The sequence below is a fragment of the Lipophrys pholis genome (assembly GCF_963383615.2).
Source record: "Lipophrys pholis genome assembly, chromosome: 7".
NCBI classification, from domain to species: Eukaryota; Metazoa; Chordata; class Actinopteri; order Blenniiformes; family Blenniidae; genus Lipophrys; species Lipophrys pholis.
In genome coordinates this window covers 5,204,258-5,231,208 of record NC_137638.1, presented here as the reverse complement: position 1 = coordinate 5,231,208, position 26,951 = coordinate 5,204,258, and the positions used below count along the sequence as shown (strand labels likewise).

The 26,951-nt window shown below is 43.9% G+C and overlaps 1 protein-coding gene across 1 annotated transcript; it reads right to left on the bottom strand.

Annotated features, from left to right (window-relative positions):
* Positions 1–455: 455 nt before the first annotated feature.
* On the bottom strand, positions 456–25,123 carry htra4 (HtrA serine peptidase 4). The gene is made up of 9 exons (XM_080468307.1): positions 24,683–25,123; positions 10,680–10,779; positions 9,799–10,003; positions 8,329–8,523; positions 8,184–8,216; positions 7,497–7,611; positions 7,357–7,414; positions 6,325–6,420; positions 456–3,244 (listed from the first exon to the last, which is right to left on the bottom strand). Exons 1-9 carry the CDS (start codon positions 25,089–25,091, stop codon positions 3,079–3,081), a joined length of 1,377 nt encoding a protein of 458 aa, XP_080324433.1. The 5' UTR covers positions 25,092–25,123; the 3' UTR covers positions 456–3,078.
* Positions 25,124–26,951: the final 1,828 nt, after the last annotated feature.

Sequence of the window (26,951 nt, the reverse complement as noted above, 5' to 3'; positions counted from 1 at the left end):
TTAGTTAGTTTTATTTGTGTGTCAGCACTCCTCAATCCTGCACTACTCCACAGCAGCAATGAGAAACTTTCAGAGACGACTGACATGAGTAGTGAAGTCTTGAGGAGTGCACGCTCCCAACATGGTTGGACTTGATCGTATTGTATCGCTGCCAAAATCAACACGTCTTGCGGTGTGTTGTGGAACTATATGGCGAAGACGTGTCAGAATCAATTCAACATACATTTGAACGGCATATTTGCATATGAGCGGTGCGTTCGATCCCTCCAGGCGACAATGGGAGTATCATTTGTAGGTAATTGTGCAGATTGAGTGCAGTCATCAGGAACATGTCGATGACACACGATCTGTCTGTTCGCAATAATTATAATGTCAGCGGCGAAGATGAATTGGCAGGAAAGTGTGAAAACTCCTGAAAACATTAGTTGATAATAATGACAGCTGCAATTATTATTCAGATTCCACCAATCTGCATTTATCTCGAGGTTTTATTAATTCTATGTACATAGAATATCGCCCGTATGAAAGAGACACATGCAGGAACAATCACAGTACAAAGTACACAAAAGTCTTAGTAACACACTCCCACACACACACTGAGGATCAATGTGTTTACGCTGGCTGAGAGACAAGCAGTTTATCAGTATATCATAAATACTGCCGCTTTTATTAGAATATAGTGTGTATACAAAGCTTGATTTGACGTCCTCTGAACTTCAGTGTTAATCCAGAGAAGATGTGTGACTCAGGTGAAGTAGTTTGAACAGAAAATGTAAACACACCCTGAAGGTGAATATCACTCCAGCTGCTGTTTTTCCAGCTGCTTTCTGAGCAGCCTTGGCTATGTTTTGTCCGTCCGTCCATACGTCTTTGGCAGTGCTTTATCCAGTCCAGGATGGCAGGGCGCTGGAGCCGACCCCAGTCGGCGACAGGCGAAGGCGTTGAACACGAAACCTTCTCACTGTGAGACAAGAGCAGCAACATTCACGGCACCACGTGGGTTTATGTTCTGGTTCAGTGGACCCAGTAATACTGCTTGTGGAAGGTAGGAGTATCTGTGGTGGGAACATTCTGTTGCTGGGCCAGATGTTCCACCCACAAGTAGAAACAAAAGTGTTCAAATGGAACATCTGACTTGGATTTTCTTCCATTAGACTCATTAACAATCAGCGCGTGAACTAAGTATCGGCTTACACCTACGTTTTCAGGTGAAATTGCAAAGCTTGAAACTGAAAATGCAACTTTTTGGAAAATGCTGTTTCCGTATCCATGCTGCTCGGTAAGTCTGCTATTCATGAGTTTCCTTTTAGGGGATATTGGCGCCGGTTCTCATGTGGTAGTTTTCACAAAACTTTGACATTGAGACAGTTTAATTGCAGACTGGGGCTTGTTGAGAAGCCTCATCCATTCATGAGGCTGAAAGAAGCCGTTTGATTGCAAAAAAAAAAAAGGACTTTAGGATGAGAACATAATGGGGGAATTCTAATAGCTTGGATGAACTGCTGACTTTTTGTCATCTTTCATAGGAAACATTCAGCGACTGACCGAGATCTTGAGCTCAGACATTCATGTTTCCTCCTGGATAAACTGCGCAGTATTCACTTATACATAAATTTCAATGTGAAGCCCCCCCTGAGGTCACAGGATGACGTTTGGTGATGCTCATTCATTCATGAGGCTGAAAGAAGTGTCTGATTTGGAAAACTGTGCTTGAAGCTATCTGAAAGAGAAATAAGGTGACCACAGGGGAATGAATAAAAAGGAGAAATTGTAGTGACTTTGATGAACTGTTGACTTTTTCGCCTCATCTCTTGCACGAGATACTCAATGGGCGATCTTCAACGTCAGTTCTGACGTTCATTTCCTGTTCAAGATTTAGTGTAAAATATTTGATCATCCAAAAGGGCTTCTGGCCCTTGAAGTCAGAGCCGAGCTCAGGCTGTTCGTGAGGCTGAAAGAAGCAGCTTGCAAGTGTCTGGTTGACTTGGAACATGCTGAGAAAGAAGTAAGAGAGCTTTGGTAGAGGGGATAGAAGCAGGGAAAGCGTCCTCATTTACTCTGAATGAATCACAGGAACACGCCGTCAACATCTTTAAAAGTACTCCGTGGTGGTGCCTGCAGATTATTCCAAGTAATCGATCGCTGGGAGTACACGCCACTGCAGCAAAGTGATTCTGCAATGTAAATAGACCTCCATTCACTGTAATATGGTGCGAGCAGATAGAAAAACTGCAACCAGCGTCCGGTCATTGCATCCCTGCAGGAACGTGGTTGCTGTGATTTGTTTTGATTTTCACACTTGTTTGATTGAATTTAGCTTCAATCTCTTCCTTCATAAAAGTAGATTACTATGCTTACATGTTTAATGTAGAAAAAACAAAACAAAAAAAACGACATCTGTGTTGGTTTGAATCGTCTTTTCTTAAACTTGCTTGCTTTAACTTTAAAAAGAAACCACTTGCTCTTAGAAACTAAAAAATTCAGGCCCCGTTTACACGGCAACTATTTCAAGCGGCAACGCAAAACTACATCGTTTTCAGGGTTTCTGCCGCTTCCACGTCAACAGACACCATTTTCAAAACATTGCCGTGTAAACAAGAAACTTCTCTGAAAAGCCAAAATGATGCGTTTTCTAATGAAACATGGTTTTTTAAGCATGGCCTCAGTTTCAAAATGGGTCAGAAATGTGTCAGAATTGGGCATCAGAAAAGTCTTTCATGCTCGGCAGAGGTGGAAGAGTTAATGATGAATGCTTTCTAATGATGAAGGACGGATGCTTTTTCGAGCAGTACTTTTCACCCGGCAATAAATATTATCCACCAGATAGCACATCAAACAATGATTCTTTGAGGTCTCAAACTCTCAAACTCTATCAGGGCTCCTATGAAGAGTAGTGGAAAATGTGGAATCCCATTTTTTTTTTCAATATTAAGCTTATCATGGTCTATATATTTCACAGTGCTGCTGTTCGGTTTCCTGGCACCAAGCAGGAGAATCAGCCAGGCGAAGTCTTTGCCTCACACGGTGTCCCTGAAGATTATGGGCCTCATCTGGATCAGCCTCTCGTGGTTAGTGGGATCAGTCTGATTCTTTAGGTGTGATAGTTAAGGTGACATCTCCGTCCTTTCGTCTCACCAGCACGGAGAGTGCTGCGCCGCTTTGGACGGCGTCCGCCACGTCCTGCGTGCTGTGCACGGCCCGTCTGTTGACGCCGATGATGATGTCATGGTTCATCATGCCGGCGCTGTGCAGGACAATAAAACAAAATCACACATGAAGAACCCCTGAAACAGACCAGTTGGTACTACAAAGAAGGATTTTGGCTTATCAAGGTAATTTTAGGGTCAACATTGGGTTTTCAGTGCTATGATTGTGCTTAAGTATCAAGAAACTTTGCCATGGTATCTCTTGCTGAACTATTCACAGAACCAGAGCGTCATGACTCCCAGTCCATGTTCTCCAGGAACTTGGTAGGTTTATAGTTATAGACAGTCACCGTAATAACAGTCCATCTTGGTCGTCTCCCAAAAACAGCCAACAGCGCCAACTCGTGGCCTGGCATGCTAAATACACTGTTTTAAGTGTTTCTGCTGTTGAAATGTAAACAGATCTAATTTTCTAACACGAAAAAAAATGCAAAAAACAATACATTTTCATTTGAAGCGTTGCCGTGCGAACGGAGCCTCAACCTCTGCGCTCACCTTTCAAACTAGCGTGCTACCATTAGCACTTGCAGCTGTTTGAAGTATTTCATTTAATTTGCACAAACCGTCTGCTCAGAAATGATATGCCCTTCTATTTTCTTAATCTGTAGAGTGTCTGCATTTATGTTGTGGCACTGTTTGTGTGGGAGTTGGGAGGTGGAGGAGAGCCAAAGTAAACTCGTTGAATAGAAGAAATGTGCTTCATAAATGTCAGTGTTTGATAATTCATTCGCTTGGTGTTGGAGTTGAGCTTAGTCTGACGTCGGTATCATTTCATTTCATAAGGACATTGTTTCTTTGTTGCAGAGACTTCCAATCGGCCCTCTCGTTGCTAAACTCTTGTATTTAAACTGTTACCATATCTGGACTGACAGTTTAATAGGAAAAAACAAAAACAAATGAAATGAATATTTTTTTTTACCACGACTCTGCATCTGATCGATAGGAATCCCCATCTTAAAGAAACAAACAAAAAAAATCTAACTGGGGGCAGTGGTGGCTTAGAGGTTCAGGAGGTGAGCTTGGGATTGGGAGGTCGAGAGGTCCCCACTAGTGATGGCCAAATGAAGCTTCATGAAGCCTCATGAACTTTATTTTCTAACCCCACCACAGGGCACAATTGGTTTGACTATAGAGGGTGAAAGACTGGCAATGAAGTGTGCTTTCAAACTTTTGTTGAACAGACAGCGCCGTCTTGTGGCTACAGAAAATAAAGACAGTGGTTCATGAAGCTTCATTTGGCCATCACTCGTCCCCACTAGCTCCCTTGAGCGTCGTAATATGGCCGCACATCAATGGGCCAATTGGCTAAACAAACTTCCCCAAGCGGATTGATAAAGTCTAGTTTAGTTTAGTTTATGTTAAAAACAACCGTTGAGCTTGAGCCTTCTGTATCAGCTTCCCACCTTCCTCCGTGTCCACCTTGACTTGCATTCCTTTACTGGCTGATATTTACATGATATTCTTCTGTATCTTCCATTTGCTGACTGACCGCAACACATGCAGCCTCCTCCAGCAGACAACATGGCTGCGAGCGGTCTTGCTGCAGACAAAGCAGCATTGTCACGGCAAATTGACGGACTGCGCTGTGCTGCTTGTATGTTTGGTTGCTGCTGTGTGCTGTCTAAAGCTTCGGGCTTCAATGTCACGGAGGGCGGTGTCAGGCTATTACGAATATGGCGAGTCTAAAGAAAGAGCGAGAGAGAGAGATTCTGTCTTTACCAAGAGAAAGATGTCAGAGCTTTTCCTGTGGGAAACGCCAGTGTAATGATCAACTAAACCAAAGTTCAATCTGCAGCCCTGAGAACTGCGGGGATTCTATTATTCCAGTTGTGGGAAATATCCAGGGGCTTTTCGACGCCGGCTCACCACTCTGTTGTTGCATTTTGTAAGACTCTGAGCCTAAACAAGCTCTGATTGTGCATCATACTAATCAGCTCCGGGTGAAGCTTTATCATATAAAAATAACTCGATGGTGCTTCTCACTTTAAAAACAAACACAGATCATGTTTGTGCAGCATATCTAAAAGTTAAAACAATGCGTTCTCTTCAACAAACTAAGACTGTATGAACTTACTGAGACATATCACCCAATTGTTCATTTAACCTCCAATTTATAGAATATTTCAAGGTCTTTTAGCACTTAACTCTCACTTTGCTTACCTCTCATCATCGAAACAGTCCACTCAGTAAAATGTCCCTGGATGTTAAATACGTAGTCAGGCACTCCGTCCAGACTTGTTGTAAGAGTTTCCCATTGTGGCTTAATTAATTCAATGATGAATGGCTGATAATGAACCAAAACATTGACACTTGAAGGCCAAAGATTCAAAACGAGATACAAAAAATACAGATCAGTGCAGCTTTAAAGTTTCTTAGGAGCAGTTGGGAAAGACAAAACAAGATGGCGCGGCGGAATTTGCTTTTACAGAAACCAAGTTGGTGCACAGATGTCACAGTGTTGAAGCAGACATGTAGCCCAAATCTGGAGAGGTTTTTTTTTCATAAACTGTGAACCGTTTTATTCACCGCGGGAGTTCTTCTCGTTTGTTATGGTCGGTGTTTACATCAGGTGTGTGTAACAGGCGTTACAGAACCTGGCAGACCAGATTGCAGACGTGGAGAAAAAAAATATCCTGACTCCCTGCTCATCATTCTGGGGGATATTAACAGAGCAAATCTAACCCACGAACTTCCCAAATGCAGGCAGCATATTCAGTGCACCCACCAGGGGAGGGGACACACTGGACCACTGCTACACAGTATTAAAGGACTCTTATTGCTCTGTCCCCCGCGCAGCTTTGGGACTCTCTGATCACTGTCTGATTCTCCTCACCCCGACCTACAGGCAGAAGTTAAAATCTGCGAAGCCTGGAGTAAGGACTACAAAGACATGGACAGGACTCAATGACTATAGACCCGTCGCCCTGACGTCTGTGGTCATGAAGTCCTTTGAGAGACTGGTGTTGAGCCACCTGATGGACATCACAGGGCCCCTGCTGGACCCCCTGCAGTTTGCCTATTGGGCAAACAGGTCGCTTCTGATTCTGATTCCGACTGTACAATGTCAATCGATCATTATTTATCACATTTGGCCCCTCGCCATTGGAAGTCTTCTTACCTGGACGCGGCTGTTCCAGGTAGCACTTCATAGACGTAAACTCCTGAGCTCACGTCTGGAAATCCAGGCTCACGTGTCTTGAGTTCCTCGATCAAGCTGAAGATGCAAACAAAATAAAAAAATTGAAGGGTTCGAAAGTAGTTCATCTCAGGAACAAGGCCAGATTTACACAATAATGGTTTTAATGTAAAAATGGAAATCGTTTGTTGCATTTTGGGATCTGTTTACGTGATAATGGTGCTTGGAGTCACGAATAGTGCTCACGAATATCAGTGTACTTCCATTGTTAATGTTTATAGTGTACTGTTCTTTGCTGCTAGTGTGTTGTTTTCATCACATAAAACTACCAACAGCACCAAATCAATCAGCCCAACATGCCACCTGGACATTTTCTAGCAATTTTACGGTTCCCGTTAAAACGGACCTCGTTTGCAAAACAGTGCAGTAGAAACACGAACTTTTTCTGAAGCAAAAATGCAAAAAAAAATTGTGTTTTCACTTGAAACATCGTCATGGAAACAGGGTCCGCAGCAGAAGCTCTGATTGGTTTGAGTTTTCTTCTCCTTTGTGTTTCTGGTGGGTCCAATAGTTCCGTTTTGGCGGCTTCATTTCCTTTGTTTAGGCTTCAGCCGGTTTTCCGTTGGAGGGTGGAGGGGAGAACCTTGTTCCACCGGCCTCATGTGGGCTGGACAGTGGTGGCTCCCTTTCTTTTTATCGTTTTGGCTGAACCACCAGCATTTAGATAGTTTGTGAGTTTAATTTAGGTGGGTTATTTGGTTTTTGAGGCGCTCCCACTGATTGTTTACTTTTCTCAATTAAAAGAAAACTTTTTTTTGTGTGCAAAATCCTGGCTTGTTAACTTGTGTTCAGTTTCATTAATACAAGCTAATTTAGGGGGTCGTAATAGTGAGGAACCACTGAAATCCAAAAATCATTTCAGGCATTAATATCACCCGACAAGTTTTGTTAACGATCAAGGTCGTTCTCCCAAAACGACCACATAGAAAGTGAGTTTATGTGAAGTTCACTCACGACGGCGTGAGCGGCAGCATCCGGACACCTATGATCTTCCTCCTGGTTTTCACGCTTCCTAGTACCAAAGAAGTAAATATATTGATTGAATAAATGATTGATTCTTGACGATTGCTGCCATCGTGTAGCGGCTTACTTACCGCTGACTTGTCTGTTGTGGGAATCTGCAAGAAACTGACGTATTCTGTCCACGGGGATGGCGAAAGAGATTCCTGCAGCCACTTTCAGAGTATTAATACCGATTACGTCTCCATCCTGTTAATGACAGACATGAAGAAGCTGTCGGATATATCGATTTCACAGTTTCGCCACGTAAAGAGAAACAAAGCAGCCGAGAGAGCCTTGTTCTTTTTTCTTCCACTGCAGCAATAATAGCTCACAGTCTATTAAGTGTTCTTTCTACCAACAACACACCATCGGTCTTGATTATTGCGGTTACTTATCTGTGTTTTCACAGTGAAGGACGATTTATAAGAGGCAGCATTGGTATGGCAACCATTCTCCTTTTTAAAAAGAAATGCATTTTTAGGGAGAGGAAGCCAGAGGCGGCAACCTTGATAAATGTATCATCTGTGTGACTTTATTCCACAGTAACAATGCAAAGGCCAACATAATCGGGATCTCATCCCGGAATATTTTAAGGAAGGTTTAGTCTTGAACCCTAGAGAGCGGGGAGCGGGGAAGAGACAATTTATGTTAAATGAAACAAAATCATGACCTAAGTCGTCTCATTTAGGAATGAAACAATACACAATACATACAAAACTCTTAACAAATATGTTAATAGATGGTATTATTAAACATGACAGCACTGTGAATCCGCTTACCAAGTTGACAAGAGGTCCGCCAGAGTTGCCGTACTGTGAATCACAAGAGCAACAAAACATTTCATTACTCGTTTGAAACGAAAACTGCCCCGACGGAGCAAATGTAATGCGAAAGCTTTGAATGTGTGGGGTCAGTCGAGCTCACATTTATGATGGCGTCAGTTTGGATGTAGTCCATGTCGGAGTCTTTGAAGCCCAGCTCCAGGCTGTTGCGATGGGCGGTGCTGACGATCCCGGTGGTGACGGTGCTCTGCAGGGAGAACGGGCTTCCCACCGCCACCACGAACTCGCCCGGCCGCAGGTCTGAGGACTCACCGAGCCGCAGCACAGGCAGGGGGCGCTGCAGGACGGGCGCAAACAGGATGGCAAGTCAATAGCGTGAATACACTTGAACCGAGTTGCTGTCAGTGCTCCATTCCATTCGGGATGCACGGATACCGCTTTTTTAAAGTATGAGTACATTTAGCACTCTTTAGATTCACCAGGTTCTATCTGGGTTTTTTTTTGTGTGTGTGTGTGTGTGTGTGTGTGTGTGTGTGTGTGTGTGTGTGTGTGTGTGTGTGTGTGTGTGTGTGTGTGTGTGTGTGTGTGTGTGTGTGTGTGTGTGTGTGTGTGTGTGTGTGTGTGTGTGTTTAACATTCACTCAAACCTACATGTTGGCTCGGCTCTCCAAATTATTAGACTCAACAGTTTTGAATTTTGTTTTACAACTTGTCAGACTGAATTTAGCTACTGGTGGTAAAAGTTTCTCACAGTGCTACATTGGGAATGCATTTCTTTTTTAAAAGCACTAATCCACATGAGTTTTGCCCTGGATGTGTTGAGCGTGAACCGAAGTGAGCCGAGCTCCAGCCCGTCTCTGCCTCTCTCCTCTCGTTCCAGGCTGAGACCATTTATCTCTGGGGTGGATTGTAATACTCAACCCGAATTTACAGCCCCGTCTCCCAAGGCGCTGAGTGTTATGTCACCACAAATGTGCCTTTTAGGCAAGCTTTTGAACCCTTGTTCGGAAATGAATCACGGAGAAATACAGCAGTGCTCAGCTGTCACCGCCTCTCGATTGTTATAAGACAAATCTGCTCAGTTTCCGAGCAGTCGGGCTGCGACGCCTCGGGGTTGTGATCTGGAGGTGTTCTTGTATTCAGATCAGTGCTAAAAATGTTAATCATGTTCTTCATGCTGAGTCGAGTCTGACTGAAGTGGTCGGGAGCAAAACCCCGACAACCATACAAAGCAGCTGGTTGTGTACGAGCATGTCTGAGCGGTGACATGTTTAATTCAGAAGAGCGCTCACAAAAAACACCCTCCACCTCAGAAAAAAAAAAAGAAAAAAGAACTATCTGGTACTTCGACTTTACGAGACACAAGCGAATTACAACCCCAGAGGAACTCAGAGGACAAATTGACCATGTTAAGAAACAGAGTCTAATTTTGGTGGGCACAAGCCGTTGATGACTTTCTCTCCAGAATATCTGGAATATCCGCTTTGTGCGCGGGATTAACGCACTTTGATGTTGGCCTCTGATGACAAGCTGCCAGGCCAGAGGAAAATCACTCGGCCGGATTTAGACCGAAGCCCGCAGGGGGCTGAGAGTGGAAACAGCAGGGCACTCACATCTGGCTCGATTTTGATGAGTGCGATGTCCGTCTTTTGATCCACGTCCTTGACGTCGGCATCGTAGTGCACGCCGCTTTTCAGCTCCACTTTGATCCGCTGCTTGTTGGTGAGTACGTGAGCGTTGGTGACGATCCAGCCGTCCTCCGACACCACAAACCCCGAGCCGCTCGACACCGAGATCTCCTCTCCGGAAAACGGTACCCTGGTGACACGAGAAGACACAGAGAAAAACAAACAATGACGGAAGCCTGTTATTAAAGTCATTTCAGTTCAGGGGTCACATACTATCCACTATGATGTCAATTTGGCAAGACCAGTAAAATAACATAATAACTTACAAATACAAGTACATTATGGAAATGTTCCCATTTATTGCAGTTTTGAGAAAACCTGTATGATGTTTCCCTTCAGAGTCACTTGGGTAAAAGCTTGTTACTTCTGAAAACAGGATTTCTGCAGCATTTAACATGTTTCCACAAGCTCATGGTATGGCGTTGATGCTCAGGCTGTTTCACCTGTGAGCATTCACTGCTGACTGACAATTATTGATGCTCAGTTCTGGATCTCGGGGAAGTCTCACGTCTTCTACTATTATGTAACAGTGGAAACCCCAATGGGCCTGTTGGGCATATGTTTCTTCTCTTCACATTAATGAAACATGTGTTTGATGCTAATTTGTGGCTCCAAATTGCCTGTGGGTGTCAATATGTGTGGGTGTCTGTGTTTGCCTTATGATGTTTTTTTGTTGGTTTTTTTGCATTTCGAGGATGTGTCTTCGCCATTACTGTTGTTCAATCAGGCTTAACTCATCATGGAAGGATGGACGGAAGCATGGATGGATGGGTTATTGGATCGGTTAATGGATGGATTAGTTTTACCTTTGGTAAAGCTCCAGATGCACCACAGCTGGCACAATTTTATCCACCACGTCTGCGATGAAATTGAACTTGTAGCGCATGCTACCTGGATGCTGCATTCCTGCCAAGAAAAGAAAAGTTCAGACACATTAAATTCAGCATATATTTTACAATGTGCCTTGCTTGAGTAACAACGTGTACAAAGTGGGCTTGTTTGGACAATAGATTTTATAGTTTGTTTATGAAAGAAACAGTTTTTGGTATAACGATTACACTGCTACCAAGGCAGTAACAAGATGCCAGCTGATCATGAGAGCGATTGACAATCACACTCACACGATCTTTGGCCAATTTGGTCACCAAAGAAACTCTTAATCTCCTATCCTGGCCTACCACATCAAATCCCAATAAAATAAATTGAAAAGTTGAAGGGGTATGAAAAGTTTTTCAAGCCACTGTACGGAACAGGTTCAATTCAGACTCGTGTTTGTACATCTGAACACACAAAGACATGGGATAGGAAGTGAACTGAGATACAGTCTGAGACAAAGCGGCTGGTGTAAAAGTTGTGGAGCTACGGAGCAGATAGGGAACAGATGTACAGGTGGGCGAAGGATTGTTACATGAAGCTAGAAAAGAAAACGAGAGAGGACAACTGCAGGGCAGGAAAGGATCCACCTTTCTCTCCGCTCTCAGCAGCCTGTCAGAGTAAGAAAAGCACACGTGCAATAAAAAACAACCAAAACGAATAAATTCCAGGGAAGTCAAGCAGTTTCTGGATCCTTCTGTTGTGCAGAAGGATACTTGATTGCACCGAACCATCATTAACAGCCTTTGCTTCTCCGTAAAGTGTCTGCTGTGAGGGGGAAAAAAAAAAAAGGTGGTCTGTAGGCTGTGAAATGACAGGACAGGGGAAAAAAAACTAAATAAGTAATGTTAAACAAGCACTCCACTGATTAAGCGTTGCACTCCTCTAACGGTGTGTTTCACAGAGGAGAGTCACACGAAAAGGAAATGAAACTGATGCAGCAGAACGGCTGATATCAGGCTCGTTTGAGATGAAGAGCGCCGTGCCCGGAAAGTTGACGAGAGCAACAGCAGCGGGAGGCAGAGCGCCCGTGTCTCTACAGGCAGATTACGGAGCGTTCACTGCAGCTGAAATCTCAAAAATGGACCCGTTTGGAAAGTTACACTTCTGAGTTGGTAGCGTTGACATCGCAGGAATCAGAATTAGCCAACAGGTTCTGTAATCGGCACACAAAATGAAATGTAGAAATTTCTTTGACAGTGTTGTATGTGTCTATCTCAATTTATGTAATCGGAGGTGTGTGCGTGTTTTCCATATTCCTGAGTGTGTGTTTATGTGGCGCCAAATAAATGGAAATAAACCGTCACGACAGGGGCGTAGAATCCTGGTCCTGGAAGACTCCGTCCCTATATGTTCAAGGCCGCTATAAACCGCGATGATCAGCCGTCCCGCATGTGTATGGTTTCATAGCAAAAACAAACAACAGCTCCATCTAGTGGACCTACATGAAAACAGTGTTTCTGCCATTTCCGTGTAAACAGGCATCGTTTTCAAAACGTTGCCTTTTCATATGAAATGTTGCATAAACAGGCTTAAAAGTGTTTTTAACACAGAAAACATGAACAGTACCGTATTGGCATAATAACACAAAGGGTTAATAAAGCTGCTAGTGCTTCCTAGGTACTTAATGTGCAAGCTTAATGCTAATGGTACTTACTTATGTCATTTCTAGAACGGGTAATCGGTAGAGCGCAGACCTTCGCCAACGTCACATTTGTTTGCGAGACCGACTAGCTCATATCGATGCTAACTAGCCTGTCAGATAGCAACATCACTGTGTGAAACCCTGAGCACACAAACATACCACGACCGGAGTCAATGCGCTCACACCGCTGTTTCTGGATACATACCAAACCTAGATATTAGCTGCAAACGCCTGAGGGTCTCCATGGCAACAGACACTGATCTCCTTTGAGCCCCTTCGTGAGGTGCCTCTCCCATCCGCTTTAAATAGGACATTTTTTCTAATTTTTTGGGGGAGCTACTCGGAAAAGTTTAGCCGTTAACGTCCCAAAATATAATCGATTGGTCCTTGGATGATGAAAAATCCCCCCTGAAGATTTCATGCAATTCGGGTTAATGATTTATGAATACATACATAAAGACATATATCCTTCACCCCAACTTTTGATGATTAAGGTAATAATCATTCCCACCAAGTCGTTTGACCTCATTGTGTCACTGTGAGCTTTTACAGCTGTAGTATTCTGGAGAAACTGCAAAAATAAACAAAGCTCATTAAAACAATCACATTCAAAACAACCTTTTTGCCCATGAAGGTGATAAACTGTCTTTTGATCTGCTATCAAACCAGAGTGAAGCTCTGAGTAACTTTGAGTGGAGATGAAAGCTCAGGGAGTTTCATTTGAAATGGAACCTGCAGCGGATCGCAGCACCGGTCACCCGAGGCCATGGCGACCTCCCGCTCGATAACGCGTCCAGAGCAGTTTCCCCTCCTCTGCTGTCTGTGCAAAACGTCCCGAAGCCACGGCACGCTCCGACTGCTGTTTACAAAGTTGCAAAAACAAACTTGTCTCTGCAGAAGCATCCTTAAATGCAAATCACACTGCGTCTTTTGCCAAGAGCTACTTTGGCAGAACATCAACTCGTTCTTTTTGTTTTTTTTCTTTTCCCCCTGTTGTTTTTTTCTCCCGTCAGAGAGCGCTCGGCTGACAAATCAACAGTATGCTGCACGTTGGCAGGATAAACTGTAGCTTTCACTATCCTCTCAATTACACCGTGCCACCATGCCAATTTGTTCGGCTGTGTATCATCCGTCAGATGAATACAGCTCACATTCAATGTGTCATCTAATCTACCATCGAGACTCCAAATTACAAAACAAGTGCTAATCTGCACACGGGGCACCACGCAGATCACACATTCAATTTTACATTCCCGTCACAGATCAAGTGACATTTTGCCAAAAACATTGGCTGTTTTCAGCCTCTCAACATCAGCTAATTACATCCCCTGTGTGGCAAGCACTCACATTCATTAGTAGATGTACAGACACCTTTAAATACAGACTTTGGTCAAAACAAACGGACGGATTCAACTTCTTTCCTGAAGTGCAAGTGAAAAATGTATATTACATGTTTGGAAATGTATTCAAGCGTAATAAGTTAAAAAAAAATGTAGATATGTATACATCTTCATACTAACTTTTGTTATTGTAATAGTGTGTTATCAATGTGGAAACAGCAGCTTAGGCCCCGTTTACATAACATTTTTAAGTGAAGACACACAACTTTTTAAAAATAGCTCCCAAGATGGAACATTTTGAAAATGCTCGGGTTCCGTCTCTGTGTAAACAGGGAAAAACGTAACTTTTTGAAAACAGTTATAACGCTAATGACCATAATCTTTTACTAATAATTATGCTACTTTGCTATTTGAGGCCTAAATGCTAGAATAGAGTGCCTTTGTTTAAAACGCTGAAGGAACGTCTGACCATCTGTGTCTTATCGGACAATAGAACAAAGCCATTCATTGCTGAAGCAGTGTGATCCAGTCAAGGCCACAGATAACTCCTGAAAAACAACAATCCTCTACAGAATATTTTCACACTACTGATGGGGCGTCTTTTCTAGCTGGCAACAAGACGTCATTTACCAAATTGACCAATTGCGTAACGCCCAGCCTGTTGTCCCCGGTGTGGCCGACACCTCGAGGAAAAGTGTTTGAAATCGAAGGTCTGGTGTGGTGTCTTTTCTTGGACGAAACATCTCCAGGGACCAGCGTGCTGAACATTGCATTTGGCTGTCTTTGCTTAATCTGTGGTAAAACTGTCTTGAGATTTCTGTCGACAACCAAATTCCGGCTCAAAGGCCCGAGCAGGGTCGTGGACTAACATTCTGCTAGTACTCATGTTCACCACGTCCATAGCAAACAGTTCTTCTGCACATGCTCAGTAGATAGACCATAAGAACAATGTTTTTCTTTAGAGAGTCATGACTCCTAGTCCATATTCTCCTGTGACTTGGTAGTTTTGTAGTTGACAGTCACTGTAATAACAATCCAACTTGGTCGCCTGTCCACTAGAATGTTGGTTGCTGATCTGTGGTTCAGGGCTTCATTGGCGAAGGGGTTGCCAAAGATCACGGGAGAACCCGAGGCTTTGATAATTTCATAATTAGATTTGCAGCTTTAAAGTAGAACTAGAATACGTTTTTCAAATCTAGGGTCTACCTGGGGAAACATCTGTGACATTGGGTGTGTCCGCCATTGACGTGTGATGTTCTGGCAAATCACAGATAATGGAAGAGATCCATAGAGTTTCAAGGCTTTTCGTGGAAACAAAAAGGTTAGAAACCTTTGCAAAACATTTCACAGAATCTGCAAGTCTTCATCGGGTTTTAGCAGAAGTTTTTGATTTTTGCGGAAAAACAGAACATTTCCTTTCAATTGAGAAATGTGTGTTTGAAAGTAAATTTTCATTTGTGTATTTCGATTGCGTTCATCAGCCTAGAGCAACAGTGAATAAGTGTGTTTAAGAAGTGCAAACACTGGTGAGATTACGTCTCATTGTGCAAAACCAAGCAGCATTGACCTTGTTTTTATATTTTTACCTTCTTTCACTTACGCATCTTTCAAAGTTAGGGTGCTTTCATGCACAGTCCTTTTTTGAATGGGCATTTCTGTGAGGATTGTGACATTTCTAGTCAACTAAATGAATGGAGGGTACTTTGACCGAAGCATTTGATAGCAGGTTTAAATAAAGACAAGAACGACTACAGTGAATTTAGGTGTGGCTATTTTTTTCTCTGTAAATTCATAAACACAAACCAACTCAACTCACCTGACATTTTGCCTGTAGAGAATGCATCTCTGTTGATTGGAATATCCAAAATGGGCAGTTGGGTGCACAGACAGGCTGTTCAATAGCAGCCATGCACATACACGTTCAGCCACACATCTCCAATCGAGTAGCTGTCGACGCGCCAGATTTCCGGCTTGTCTGTTTCTTGATCGCCGTGGCGTCTGAGCAGTAGTGGAGAGTGATGAAACACACTGACAGGCCTCCCCACACACACGCCGCTATCTGCAAAGTCGCAGCGCCGCGTCGTCCTCACTTCACCTTCCCTGCACAGGTAGATGTGGGCTTTGGATTTGAATGGGTTCCATTGCTACTAAAGGGTGATTTCACCCAAATGAATCTCACAACTAAAGTTTTACTGTGCAGTGCAAAAAAGTCCTGTTGTGATAGTTTACATGGGTTTTACATGGTGGTTACAAAACAAAACAACAGCACCCACTCGTGGCCCAACATGGAAACTACATCGTTTTCAGCGTTTCTGCTGTTTCTATTTTGTTGTTCTATTGTTTTCCAAAACGGTGTCATGTAAATGGGGCCTGAAATATGGAAGCAGGCAGCGACTCATCATCCCACACCGTACACACATGCATAATGTCACAATCTGCTCATTATCACACAGTTCTGTGCCAGCCTTACAGTGGCAGCTGCTGGCCCATAAGTCAGGCAGTTTCTCTGTTGAACATTATCATTGCTAATAACATTTTTGCTGTTTTTTTGCATTGATTTACATCAATATGCATTGGGAATGATTTCATTTATAAGACATAACAGATGCCGAAACTGACATGACAAGCTGACACAGTAATTTTATATTTTTTTAAGTATTGAACATGGGCAATTTAAGTTTTTTCCTCAACGCTCTGTGTACTGAAACAAGAAAAAATATTATTAAAAAATGTAATTAAATGATTTTCACTCACTCAGAAATAAACACGGGCAGGGGAAGGGCGGGAGACGTGGCTCCCCCCAGCACCTCCCGCTGGGGTCCCGCCCCGGCCCGGGGTGAGTGCGGCTGGAGTGCGGGGGGCGCGCTCCCTCGGGCGTGGCGCTTGTGGGGGGGCTGGGGTGCGGTGCTCCTTCTCCACTTGCTGTTGGATTGGTGGAGGTTGGGATACCGCGGTGGCCGGGAGGGGGCCCGGCCGGCGGCCTGAGGGTGCGAGAGTCATCACTCCCCCCCCCGTTCCGTGTGTGTGTGTGTGTGTGTGTGTGTGTGTGTGTGTGTGTGTGTGCGGGGTGGGTCATGGGTTGGGTTTCCCAATCAAGACCCGGGGGGAGGGGTTATGGGGCGGGTGGAATATGAGGCTCCTGGGGGTGTAGAGTTGACTGTTCTCCGACCGGGGCCTGCGCCGGACTTCGCTTTCCTGGGTCTGGGGGCGGGGCTGGTCCGGGGCGCGGCGGCTGGGGCCGTCTCTGCCTTGCCGGGTTGGGGGGGGCGGTGGGTGGGCCTGTTCCCGGGGGTGCGGTGGGACTCGCCGCCGGGGTTGGGGGGGCTCTCGGCCCGCTCGGCCCGGGGGCCCTGCTCCGGCCTTTTCTCGGTTTGGCGGCTTGGGTCGGGGCCTGGGGCCCTGTGCCCTTTGTCCTTCTCTTGTGGGCCCCTCTTGCCTGGGGGGGATTCCTCTCTGCATTCTCCGTCGGGTGCTTTTTGGGCGGGGGCGGGGCTCTCTGGGGTGGTTCGCTGGGGTCTCCCCGGGCCTGGGGGGCTTCTGTCTGCCGGGGTGGCGGTGTCCGGGCGCGGTGGCCCTCGGACCCCGGGGTGTCACCACGGGTCCCCCCACAACAGTTCCGGCCACACCCAGTGGACAAGCCACACGCACTCACACACACATACACGCACACACACACACACACACACACTTTCACTCCTCACGAAAGGTGCTTCTGAAGTTGCTTGTTGTCTGTCATCATTTGCTCAAACTTTAAAAATCATGTTCCTCTTTTGTTGTTGCCTCTTTGTTATTTCATGTTCCTGCTTCACGTTACTGTCTAGATAGAGCTGCTCAGGCTGGTTTAATCTAGGAAATCATCTTACTGTTTAGATAGAGCTGCTCAGGCTGGTTAATCTAGAAAATCATCTTACTGTCTAGATAGAGCTGCTCAGGCTGGTTCAATCTAATAACAGTTGGAAAGTATTTGGATGAGTGTGATTATTGCAAATAATATATGTAGCACAACAAGGACATTGTATGTTATCCCCTTCCCCCCTCACCCCTCCCCCCTCGACTTTCTTCTCTCTCTTCTCTTCTCTCTCTCTTTGTGCGTTCCCCCCCGGTCGTGTACGGCAGCCATGCCAACTTCTGACGGAGAAGGCAACAGGAGGAGACTCCAGGTCTCTCCCTGTTGCAAGACCAAAAACTGTTCTGACTCCGAAGGCTCTCAATCACATCATATTGTTGGCCCAAGCTGCCGAACAGGACAAGGGCGAAAAAAAAAAAAAAAAAAAAAAAGAAATAAACACGTTACTTTGGTGTGTTAGTTTGGTAAGATATGTTATTCTCCAGAGAATATTTTTCTTCTGCACACGCAGCTGCATTCCTATGCATGATAAATTAAAGAAATGACAGAAACATTTGCATTAATTCTTACTAAATGATTATTAAAATGAGGAGCCGCTACACACACAGCAGAGCAGCGTTGCTTCAGAATCTACATCAATGTAAAGTTTGTGGCGACTTGCTCACAAGAAGGAATGTTTTGGTACTTTTAGTAATTGAACCCTGTGTCATATTTTTGTGTTGACTCTCTGACCTAATTTAGAAAACGTGCCACTTAAAGTCACAGCTTTCTCTTTCAATAATTATACCACAGCCATTTATTTTTTTATATAAGGACCGCAGGATATCCAGTCTGTTTCTTTCCTTTTTCTACCCTCATGTCTGTCACTTCCCTGGCTGATGAACAACTCGCCTGCCTCTCATCGGCTCAGGGTTTATCTAACCCGCCGTGTAGCAGCCTCTCTTTGCGTCAGCCACTCTGGCTCCCGTTGTTCTTGGCAACTGAAGTGCTTTGCCCACATGTTTTCCGCGAACTTTGTTCTCTAGGGTTTACTATCATGGCCCTCCAGCCCTGCTTCGCCTTGCCTCGCTGCGCTCCCAGCCCTGCCTTCACCTCCATGATGACTTGTTCACCTTGCTGTCTCACTCACTCCAGCTGCCTACGTGCCCCTCACAAACCGCCACCAACAACTTCCTGCTGTCCTCCCAATACCAAACTTTCATGAAGTCCGTCACATCCATCTTTGTTAACCCTTCCCTGTCACTGTGACTGTTCTTGCACCTTAGCAGTCCCAATAGAGATTGCTCATGTGTCGTCATTAATGGCCTTTCTCCAAGCTGAACGCAAAGCATTGTGGGAACTCAAGAAAAACAACACCTAGAGCAGAGGACGAGGCGACGGATTAGATTTAATCCAGTCCAGACTGTTGAGTTATGAAATGCCGTCTACTTGCTGCATCGTCAACTGCAATAGTCGCCATGTGATAAGCAAAGGATTGAGCTTTTATTGTTTTCCAGTGTGGAAGACAAAAGGTCAGGGCACGTCTCGGAGGTCACAAAGAGGCGTCATACAACATTGATCTGGACTGTATAACGGTATAACTGTACAAAGGCTTTTAACAGTAGCATGGAGTATACATGCACACAGTAGCAGCAGTAGCAAACCTTTGAATGGACAATAGTTTTATGATCCACTGGAAACATGTGCTGACCACTCTGAATGTCCATACTGATCCAGTCCTTTAACTCCTCTTATTTTTTTCATCTTATTGTGCCTTTGGCTTCCCATTGAGCTTTTTTATTTTTAAAGAACTACTGTTGACCTCTGTTGTGTTTTATTCACTGTTATGCCTACTTAAATCTTTTTTGTACTTTTTTCTCCTAAATTATTGAAGAGTGTAATTTCATTATTTTTTTGAAATGTGTGAGAGGGAAATGCTATTTCACTTCTGTATATGTGTGAAAATGTTTAGCAGAATTGACAAATAAAGCAACTTTGACTTTGACTTGAACTTTGAACCGAGTCAGTTTTCCTTACCCTGGCTCATGTTATTTTTTAACATAGCAGTTAACAGGCTTGCCCATGTTGTTTTGACTGTATTTCCCAGAATGCTTTGTGTCTTGATGACACAGTCTTCCATGTTGGTCACATGATCAGGCAATCTCTATACATCGCTACTATGTCAAAGAAAATCTTCCCCGTGAAGCTGAAAGTTGAAATAAGAAGAGATTTACGCTCCATTTACACAACGCTTTAAGTGAAAACTCTAAACTTTTGGTGTGTTTTGTCTGTCCGCTTATGCTTGAAGCTACTGAAAACACGTTTATTTTAAAAACGTTTATGTGTAGACGGAGGATTGCAAAACTTCTCTGAAATGCTGCTGTGACTACAGCGTATTGTTCTCTGCATGCATGTGTGTTGTGTGTTTGCTTTACAGCAACAGTGTCAGCACTGATTCGTTCCTCAAATCACCTCCAGAGTTCTCTAAACTGAAGCTGACAACTTTCATACAACTGTCATTCAGGAATTACAAACCCTGTTTTATACCGGAAACAAGAGGGAAAGTTCTAGGATTATATCCTACTAGTACCTGCTCAGCTCCCAAATCTGAGGAGCAGAAAATTTAACAGGGGCCCTAATGTGTGTTTTCACTCAGCAGGATTATTGAAAAAACTCCACTGTGAACACTCCACACTCCCATCCAAACTTTTGTGCACATCAAATAAGTGGATCAACGAATCGCTGAGGGCCAATGAGACAGATATCTTCTAGCACGAGACCTTCATTTGTGCCTTCAGCCGAGACACAGTTTAGACTTGTTTGGACAAATTAGAGATCGTTATGAATTATCAGCTTGGAAAAACTCCACTACAATGATAACACATGATTTTACTGAAGGATAGAGCGTTATCGTGCAAGGTATTGTTACAGCCCCGAGGCTGTATGGCCTCGCCATTCCTCCTCCTCCTGTCCTGATGTGGAGCACTTTGATTGGAAAATGACTGCAGGTTGGCTCAGCTCCGCCCACCAGCTGAGACTATTTAAAATAGCTCCAGCAGACTCCTCAGGGCGGCTGATGCAGGAAGTGTCTGCCCAGTCTGCCCAGAGACCCTTGGTGTGTGTTTGGATTCCAGTGTGATCGTTTGAACTTGGCTCCACTCTAAACCTTTCCCTATCCGTGTGTGAGTTAAACCTTGGTCAACAGGACCCATCGTCCAACAGTTTGGTGAAGGTACCAGCTGTTTTGTGTTGTTAATTAGGGGATTTGTTTGTTTTCATTTTGCCGCTCTTTTGTTTATTGAATTTGTGTTAGTTGAACTTTAGTTAAAGGCCTTCGAGAGGAGAATCTGCCTTTCTGTTATATTAAATCAAACATCGTATAGTTATTGGGCATTACCTGTTTGGCCCTACTCTGTTGTATTATTGTAAACCCGAGCTCTACCAATAGAACCCTCACTTCACGCGACTTCAACCAGTGCTTGTTCCTTCCTACACCTACGGCCTTCTCTTAGCAGAGCTGGGTCAGAACGCTATGAATTTCCTCATGTCTCAAATAAGGAGGGGGCAATATGTTATGAAAGAAGATGGTTCCAGTGAAAATGGGGGGTAAAATGAAAATACATCAGGCAAAAGAGCAATAAAAAGGTAAAAAAAACAAAACTCAATTAATGCAAAAACTGCTGAAATGCAGCACCGTGATAAAGGTCTCCGAGAATCTGCGGGGACTTACAATAGTTTTTACTTGTTGAACTGTATCACTCATTGTGAGGTAAACGGTGTACGTGTGAGTTTAGTTTACAATGACTTGTTAGACAATGATGGTTATTGTTGATATTGATGTCGCAGTGTCCTTGTGTAAAACTTAACCTGAAACTGCTCCCATTGGATGGACACATCGCGTCAAATAACTTTGTTTATCCCCGCGCTGCAATTCAAAACCACACTGAGCAGTTCATATAAAAAAAACATAGTCCCTGGTAACCAAAGAGTTAATCAGTGAGTCAACCAGACAAGTAGTAACCCGGAAGTGGTTAGTTACATGTTTGTAGGTTTGAATCCCACAGCTGACCAATCACCACTGAGGGTCCCTGAGCATGACCCTTGATCTCCCTAAGATGTGGGCAAAAAATGTATTCATAAAGTATAATTTTTAGTTTGGAAATACTACATGAATAGCTTTTCATGATATTATTTCTTTGGAAAAACCCCAACTTCTATCTCGCTATAGATATTTTATTCCTGTTTTTATCGAAAGCGGCTCCCAGCAGCCGGTGAGTCAAAGGCAGTGTATGATCGCAACAGATATCGCTGTACAAAGACTCACGTTGACTTCAAATCACCAACAGGCTAAACGGGCATGTCTTTGGACTGCTTGCTCATGAAGTATGTCTCTTTGCTTTATATTTCATTGAATGAAATGTGGAATTTCTTATTCATCGCTATATAAATGACATTAAAGTGAAGTAGGAGCGCTTGAGTTGTTGCTGTTTGAAGAGCTGGCACCTCTGCAACATTTCAAGCAAACACGTTCTTCAACCTTGCGGCCTCTTTGACTTAATGACAGTAATTGAGGGATTTTCGGCGAACCTTTCAAGGTGAACATACTCGAGGATTAGAAATATAAGCAACATGCAGAAACTAACAGTGAACTGCAGTCCTGAATGATACTTGTAATGAGGTTTTCACCTTATGAAAATGAGTTAATTTGGACCTTTTGTTTCCACTTAAAGACAAGCAGTTTTAGAGTAAATAGAAGTGACTGTGTTACTCTTCTCCATTGCATCTGTCCTTCAAGATTTCTAATGTCCTGGTTACATCTTGACCGCTTCACAAAAGGTCACTCATCTATGATGCTTGTGTGTAAAATGGAAAAGACCCGTCAAGGTTTTTATTTACTATTTTACTGAGCGCCCTTCTCCACACTGTAAATGTTCCAGTGTTGTGCATGAGCGGACCTGCCGGTGCAGGAGAGAGGCTGATGCATGATGTGCAGGTCTCACCTCCGTGGACGACTGCGGTGGGGAAACTGCACATTATGGAAATGAATAGGACAGAGAGGGAAAGTGAAGAGGACATATTTGTGCAGCAGTGCGCTGCCGGCTTTCCCTCAAGTGAATTAAACACCATCGGGGGAGATTTTGTGACTGCGTTTTGTCTCGGGGTGCCGCTGAGCATGAATTTGCAGAACGTGAGAGACGCGCTACATCGGTATATTCAAATAGGACACATTTCCCAGGTTATATATCATCTCCAGTCTTGCAGTGTGAGGAGAGGCACATTAGCCTTCCAGGTGAAATTAAACTGTGCGGGTGATGATAAAAGACCACATTTATGTGTTTGGGAGATGGGTAGTTGGCCCCAATTTATGTGACCGATCGTTGCCAGCAGAATTAAAGGTGAAATGCTGCAATTTATTGCAGCTCAACGTCGGTGATGGACATCAATAAGCTAAGTTAAATAGAATATAGAGGAACTATGGATGAAATAAGCACAGGGAGAACATCTATAATCCACACTAAACTACCTTGGGCTGTATTCAAACAAGGTTGAACTTTTACACACAATGATGTGTGTGTTGTTAAGGTGCTCGCACATCTTTGGGAGAAACATTGGGTTTGGTCACTGGTCCAAATACAATTCGAACACATGACCAGGGCAATTAAACTCCCAACCGTTGGAGAAACAATCCATCCAACCAGCTTCCCCATCCATGAATCACAACATTATGAGACCTCTTGATTTCTGTGAGTGTTGCAGGATTTTTCCACATTTTCACGGTTTTGGTCTTTGAGGCTGGTTCTGCAGGTTTCTTGTTAGAAGGGAGTGTTTTCTCTTCTCTGTTTGCTCATGTGGAATTGTTGGTTTTTCTTTTGAAAAAGTGCCCTGAAATTAGTTGTATTGTGCACCATATCTTTAAAATGGCACTAAATTGAAAACATCAGTAAATCTGACTTTGACGACGTCAAAGCAGGAGAAGCCTGAGGCCCCTTCAGTGATTTATAGCCCACTCCATACAGGGAATTTGGGTCCGAAACTCTGGTTGAAAGATTTACGATCTCTGAGAGATCAGGTAAACCAGCCTGCAGTGAAGAAATGTTTTTCTGCTCACTACATTAAACTCTCCCATTTGAGACATTGTATTCATACCAGTATCTGGTACCGGGTCATACACTGCACAGAGTCTTCGTACTCGTGAGAGATAATCAATTTAAACTGGCGAGTACTACACGATGTCATAGATCAGCAACGCCGCCCTCAGTTATGCAAGAGAGCACGAGCGATGTCAGCGGTTTGGAGATTCTTTAAAATTAGTTCGTAAAACACCAGCAACTTAATCACCAGACATTTGGACCAGCAGAGTGAGACCGATGTTGCTCTGTAGTTTAACTGCTCAGCATGTAACTCCGAGTCGTGCTACATGCTAGAGAGTTGTGGGGCTCACACACCAGCGATGCTACATGCATCCACTGGCTTCCAATCTTTGCTCAGACCTCAAGGTCAACCTCACTCTTTCCCTTCCTCCCTTAACTGTCCTCTTTTTAAAAAAAAATAAGCCCAAGACCCTCTTGTATTCCTTGGATTTTAACCAAGTTTTATTGTTGCCTTTTTTATTGTTTGTATTTTATGATTTGCATTTTATGTTTTTAGATTCCAGTCTATTTTTGGTTTCAGCTGTAGTTGTTATAAAGGCCACTTGACTTCAATGTTTTTTTCCAGCCTTGTTGATGCCTGCTTTTATTTTTCACGTTTACAATTTATAAAAAAAAAAATTTCAAATCAGTGACTCATCGTACTTTGATGCCTACTATTAGCTGATTTCTTCTTCTTCTTTGGCTGTTGGCGGTGTGTGCAGCATCGAGGCAGAAGCTGTGTGAAGGTGCTTCATGCAAACATTTCACATTGTTTGCATATAGAGCATAAATAAGGTTTTAATGCATTTGATAAGTATTTGGATCAGTACTCAGTATTGGCAAGTCGCTACAGGTTGATACCCGTACTTTTAAAAAGTGGTATTGGTGCATCCCTAGTTATAATTGTGCTCTCTGGCAGAGCAGTTTTTGGACCCTGACCATGCTCATTCTAAGAAGATGAAGAAATGAAGGTATCCATGTTACTGAGACTCACCTGAGTCACACTGGCCCCTCTGGATCAAGATGACCGGAGGAGTCTCACCCAGCTCGGCCCTCCTGTTCTCCGCTCTCAGCCGGCAGATGCTCGGGTAGGTCCTGCCGTCGCTGCCGCACACCGGGCCGGAGGAGACGCACACGCAGGAGCTGGGAAGCCCCTGGACCGAGTCGCACCTCAGCCCGTCGCCACAGGGCGGGCCTCCACGGCTGTCCTCGCACGCCTCGCCCTCCCCGGGCGCACACACCACGCAGCAGCCGCAGCCGTCCTTCACCTGCCCGTAGAAGCAGGCGTGCGGCGCAGCGGGACACCGCGAGAGGTCGCACACCTGCGGGCAGCTCCGTCTCCTCCCCAGCAGGCCCGCGTGAACCGCACAGGTGAGCAGGGCCAGGTAAGCAAAGGACTTCATGACGAGGACGCTGACAGCCGAGATGCTCCGTCCAGACTAAGACTCTCCTCGCTGCTGCTGTATTCATAGATCACAGGAATGGCTCAGGGCCAGAAATCATGTCCCAGTCACAGCATGCTGTTCCCAGTTTCTCCTCCGCGATGATATTCTCGGAGCTCTGCCGTGATCTAACCACGGTGGAATGTTGATCCATCAAGTTTTATGATGGTTTGGTGTTAAAATACCCAAAGGCTGCATACTGCCCCTGTCACTCATGTGTATTGCATTCAAAAAACAAAAAGTTTCCTCTTTAGGGCTGCAAATAAACCTGCTTTGTTTTACAATGTGATGCACTGACCACCTGCCCTGGATCAAGCCGTATAGAAGATGAAGGGATCGACTTTCCTTGTTTAACCTCAGTGCATATGCTGTTTTCTGTCCTTAATCTTCAATATCATCAAAGTGTCCATGAACCTAGATTCACATTGTTTCTAAGTAGAATGTGTAATACTTAGAAAATATTAATTCAGCTGGACATAGTAAATGCTCCTCTGTTCCACTGACCACTTATTTTTCAGCAGGCTGTTTTATTACCAAAGTTGAGCCTCACGCTTCTCATCAATGCCAGAAATCTCTCCGACTGTAAAAAATCTGCTCAGAAATTTGTGCCTCTGGCGAATGAACAGTTGCCATGAAAGATTCAGAGCAGATGTTTTTGCAATATTTGTGTTTGGACTTGTGCTGAGGAGAGATGGTGGATATGTCGGACAAAGTGATGATGGAGGAGGAACTGCGAGGCTGGTGAAGGCGAAGACCCCAGAGAAGGTTTGAGATTTTTTGCCGATGATCCACACGGTGCGACGTCTTAGAAAAAATGGTTCTAGAGTGGAGCGATTTGAAAGCGTCGCCTCGGCTTTGACGAATAGACGGGCAGGACGTGTGTTTGCTGAAAAGCATGATGTCATCAACGCCACCACTCGACCCGATGGTGGAAGACAGGCTCCAGGTTGTGCTGCAGAAGACACTGATTTTTTTGATTCCTACGTTTTTACCGTCGTCAGGCCAGAATCGTGTTTCATGTCTCATAATTCATCAATATTGCATCAAAACATTGGGAAAATTGGATTGGAAAATACATAGTTATTATGATACGGTAGTATTCAATCATGTGACAACATGATTATGTACAAAATCATGCTGCTTAACAAGACATGTATGTGTCAATATAATGTGTTTTCAGTACGATTGGCTATATGTTTATCTGCTGCATCACAAAAATCTCATCCAAATCAAGCTGTGACTCGGATAAAACCTTTATATTAAAATTAAATAACGTTCAAAGTTCTTTTTTTTTTTTTCTTTTTTTTTTAAATGTCTTCTTTGTGTGAATTACTTATAAGTTGTTTTTCATTAATTAGAATCCAGATTTATGACAGCCCAAAAAGCACTGAGGCATGTGTTTATAATTGCCAACCACCTTGGTATAATTATATCTTGCACAAATTTAAGATCGGCTGTTTCTTTTCTTGAACCTATTTTTCACATCGTCTCTTTTTTACCTCCTTGTTCTTCTCTTTCTTTCTCTCTCTCTCTCTCTCTCTCTCTGCCTCTCTCTCACATATTTTTATATATACGACTGAGGAAAAAGGTCTCGAAAAGCTGTAGGTGTCCTTCGAAAACCATGAACTCAACACACAAAGGACTTTTTTTGCATGTGACAATTAGGAATACACCGATACCCAAACCAGTATTGGTCCGATGCTACATGGAGTACTCGTTTATGTTATGTTCTGCCAAAATATCAAGAGGAGGAGGAGGAAGATAGGTCATACAACACCAGTAACTTCATCACCAGAGACATTTGGGCCATCAGAGTTAGCC

Bases quoted from the DNA above. Each gene is read 5' to 3' on its own strand.
- htra4 (XM_080468307.1), bottom strand. From the start codon at position 25,091: ATGAAGTCCTTTGCTTACCTGGCCCTGCTCACCTGTGCGGTTCACGCG. The intron at 10,004-10,679 runs GTAAAACTAATC...TCGTGTCACCAG, and splicing joins CATCTGGAGCTTTACCAAAG to GGTACCGTTTTCCGGAGAGG. The intron at 6,421-7,356 runs GTGAGTGAACTT...TTGCATCTTCAG, and splicing joins ATGCTGCCGCTCACGCCGTC to CTTGATCGAGGAACTCAAGA.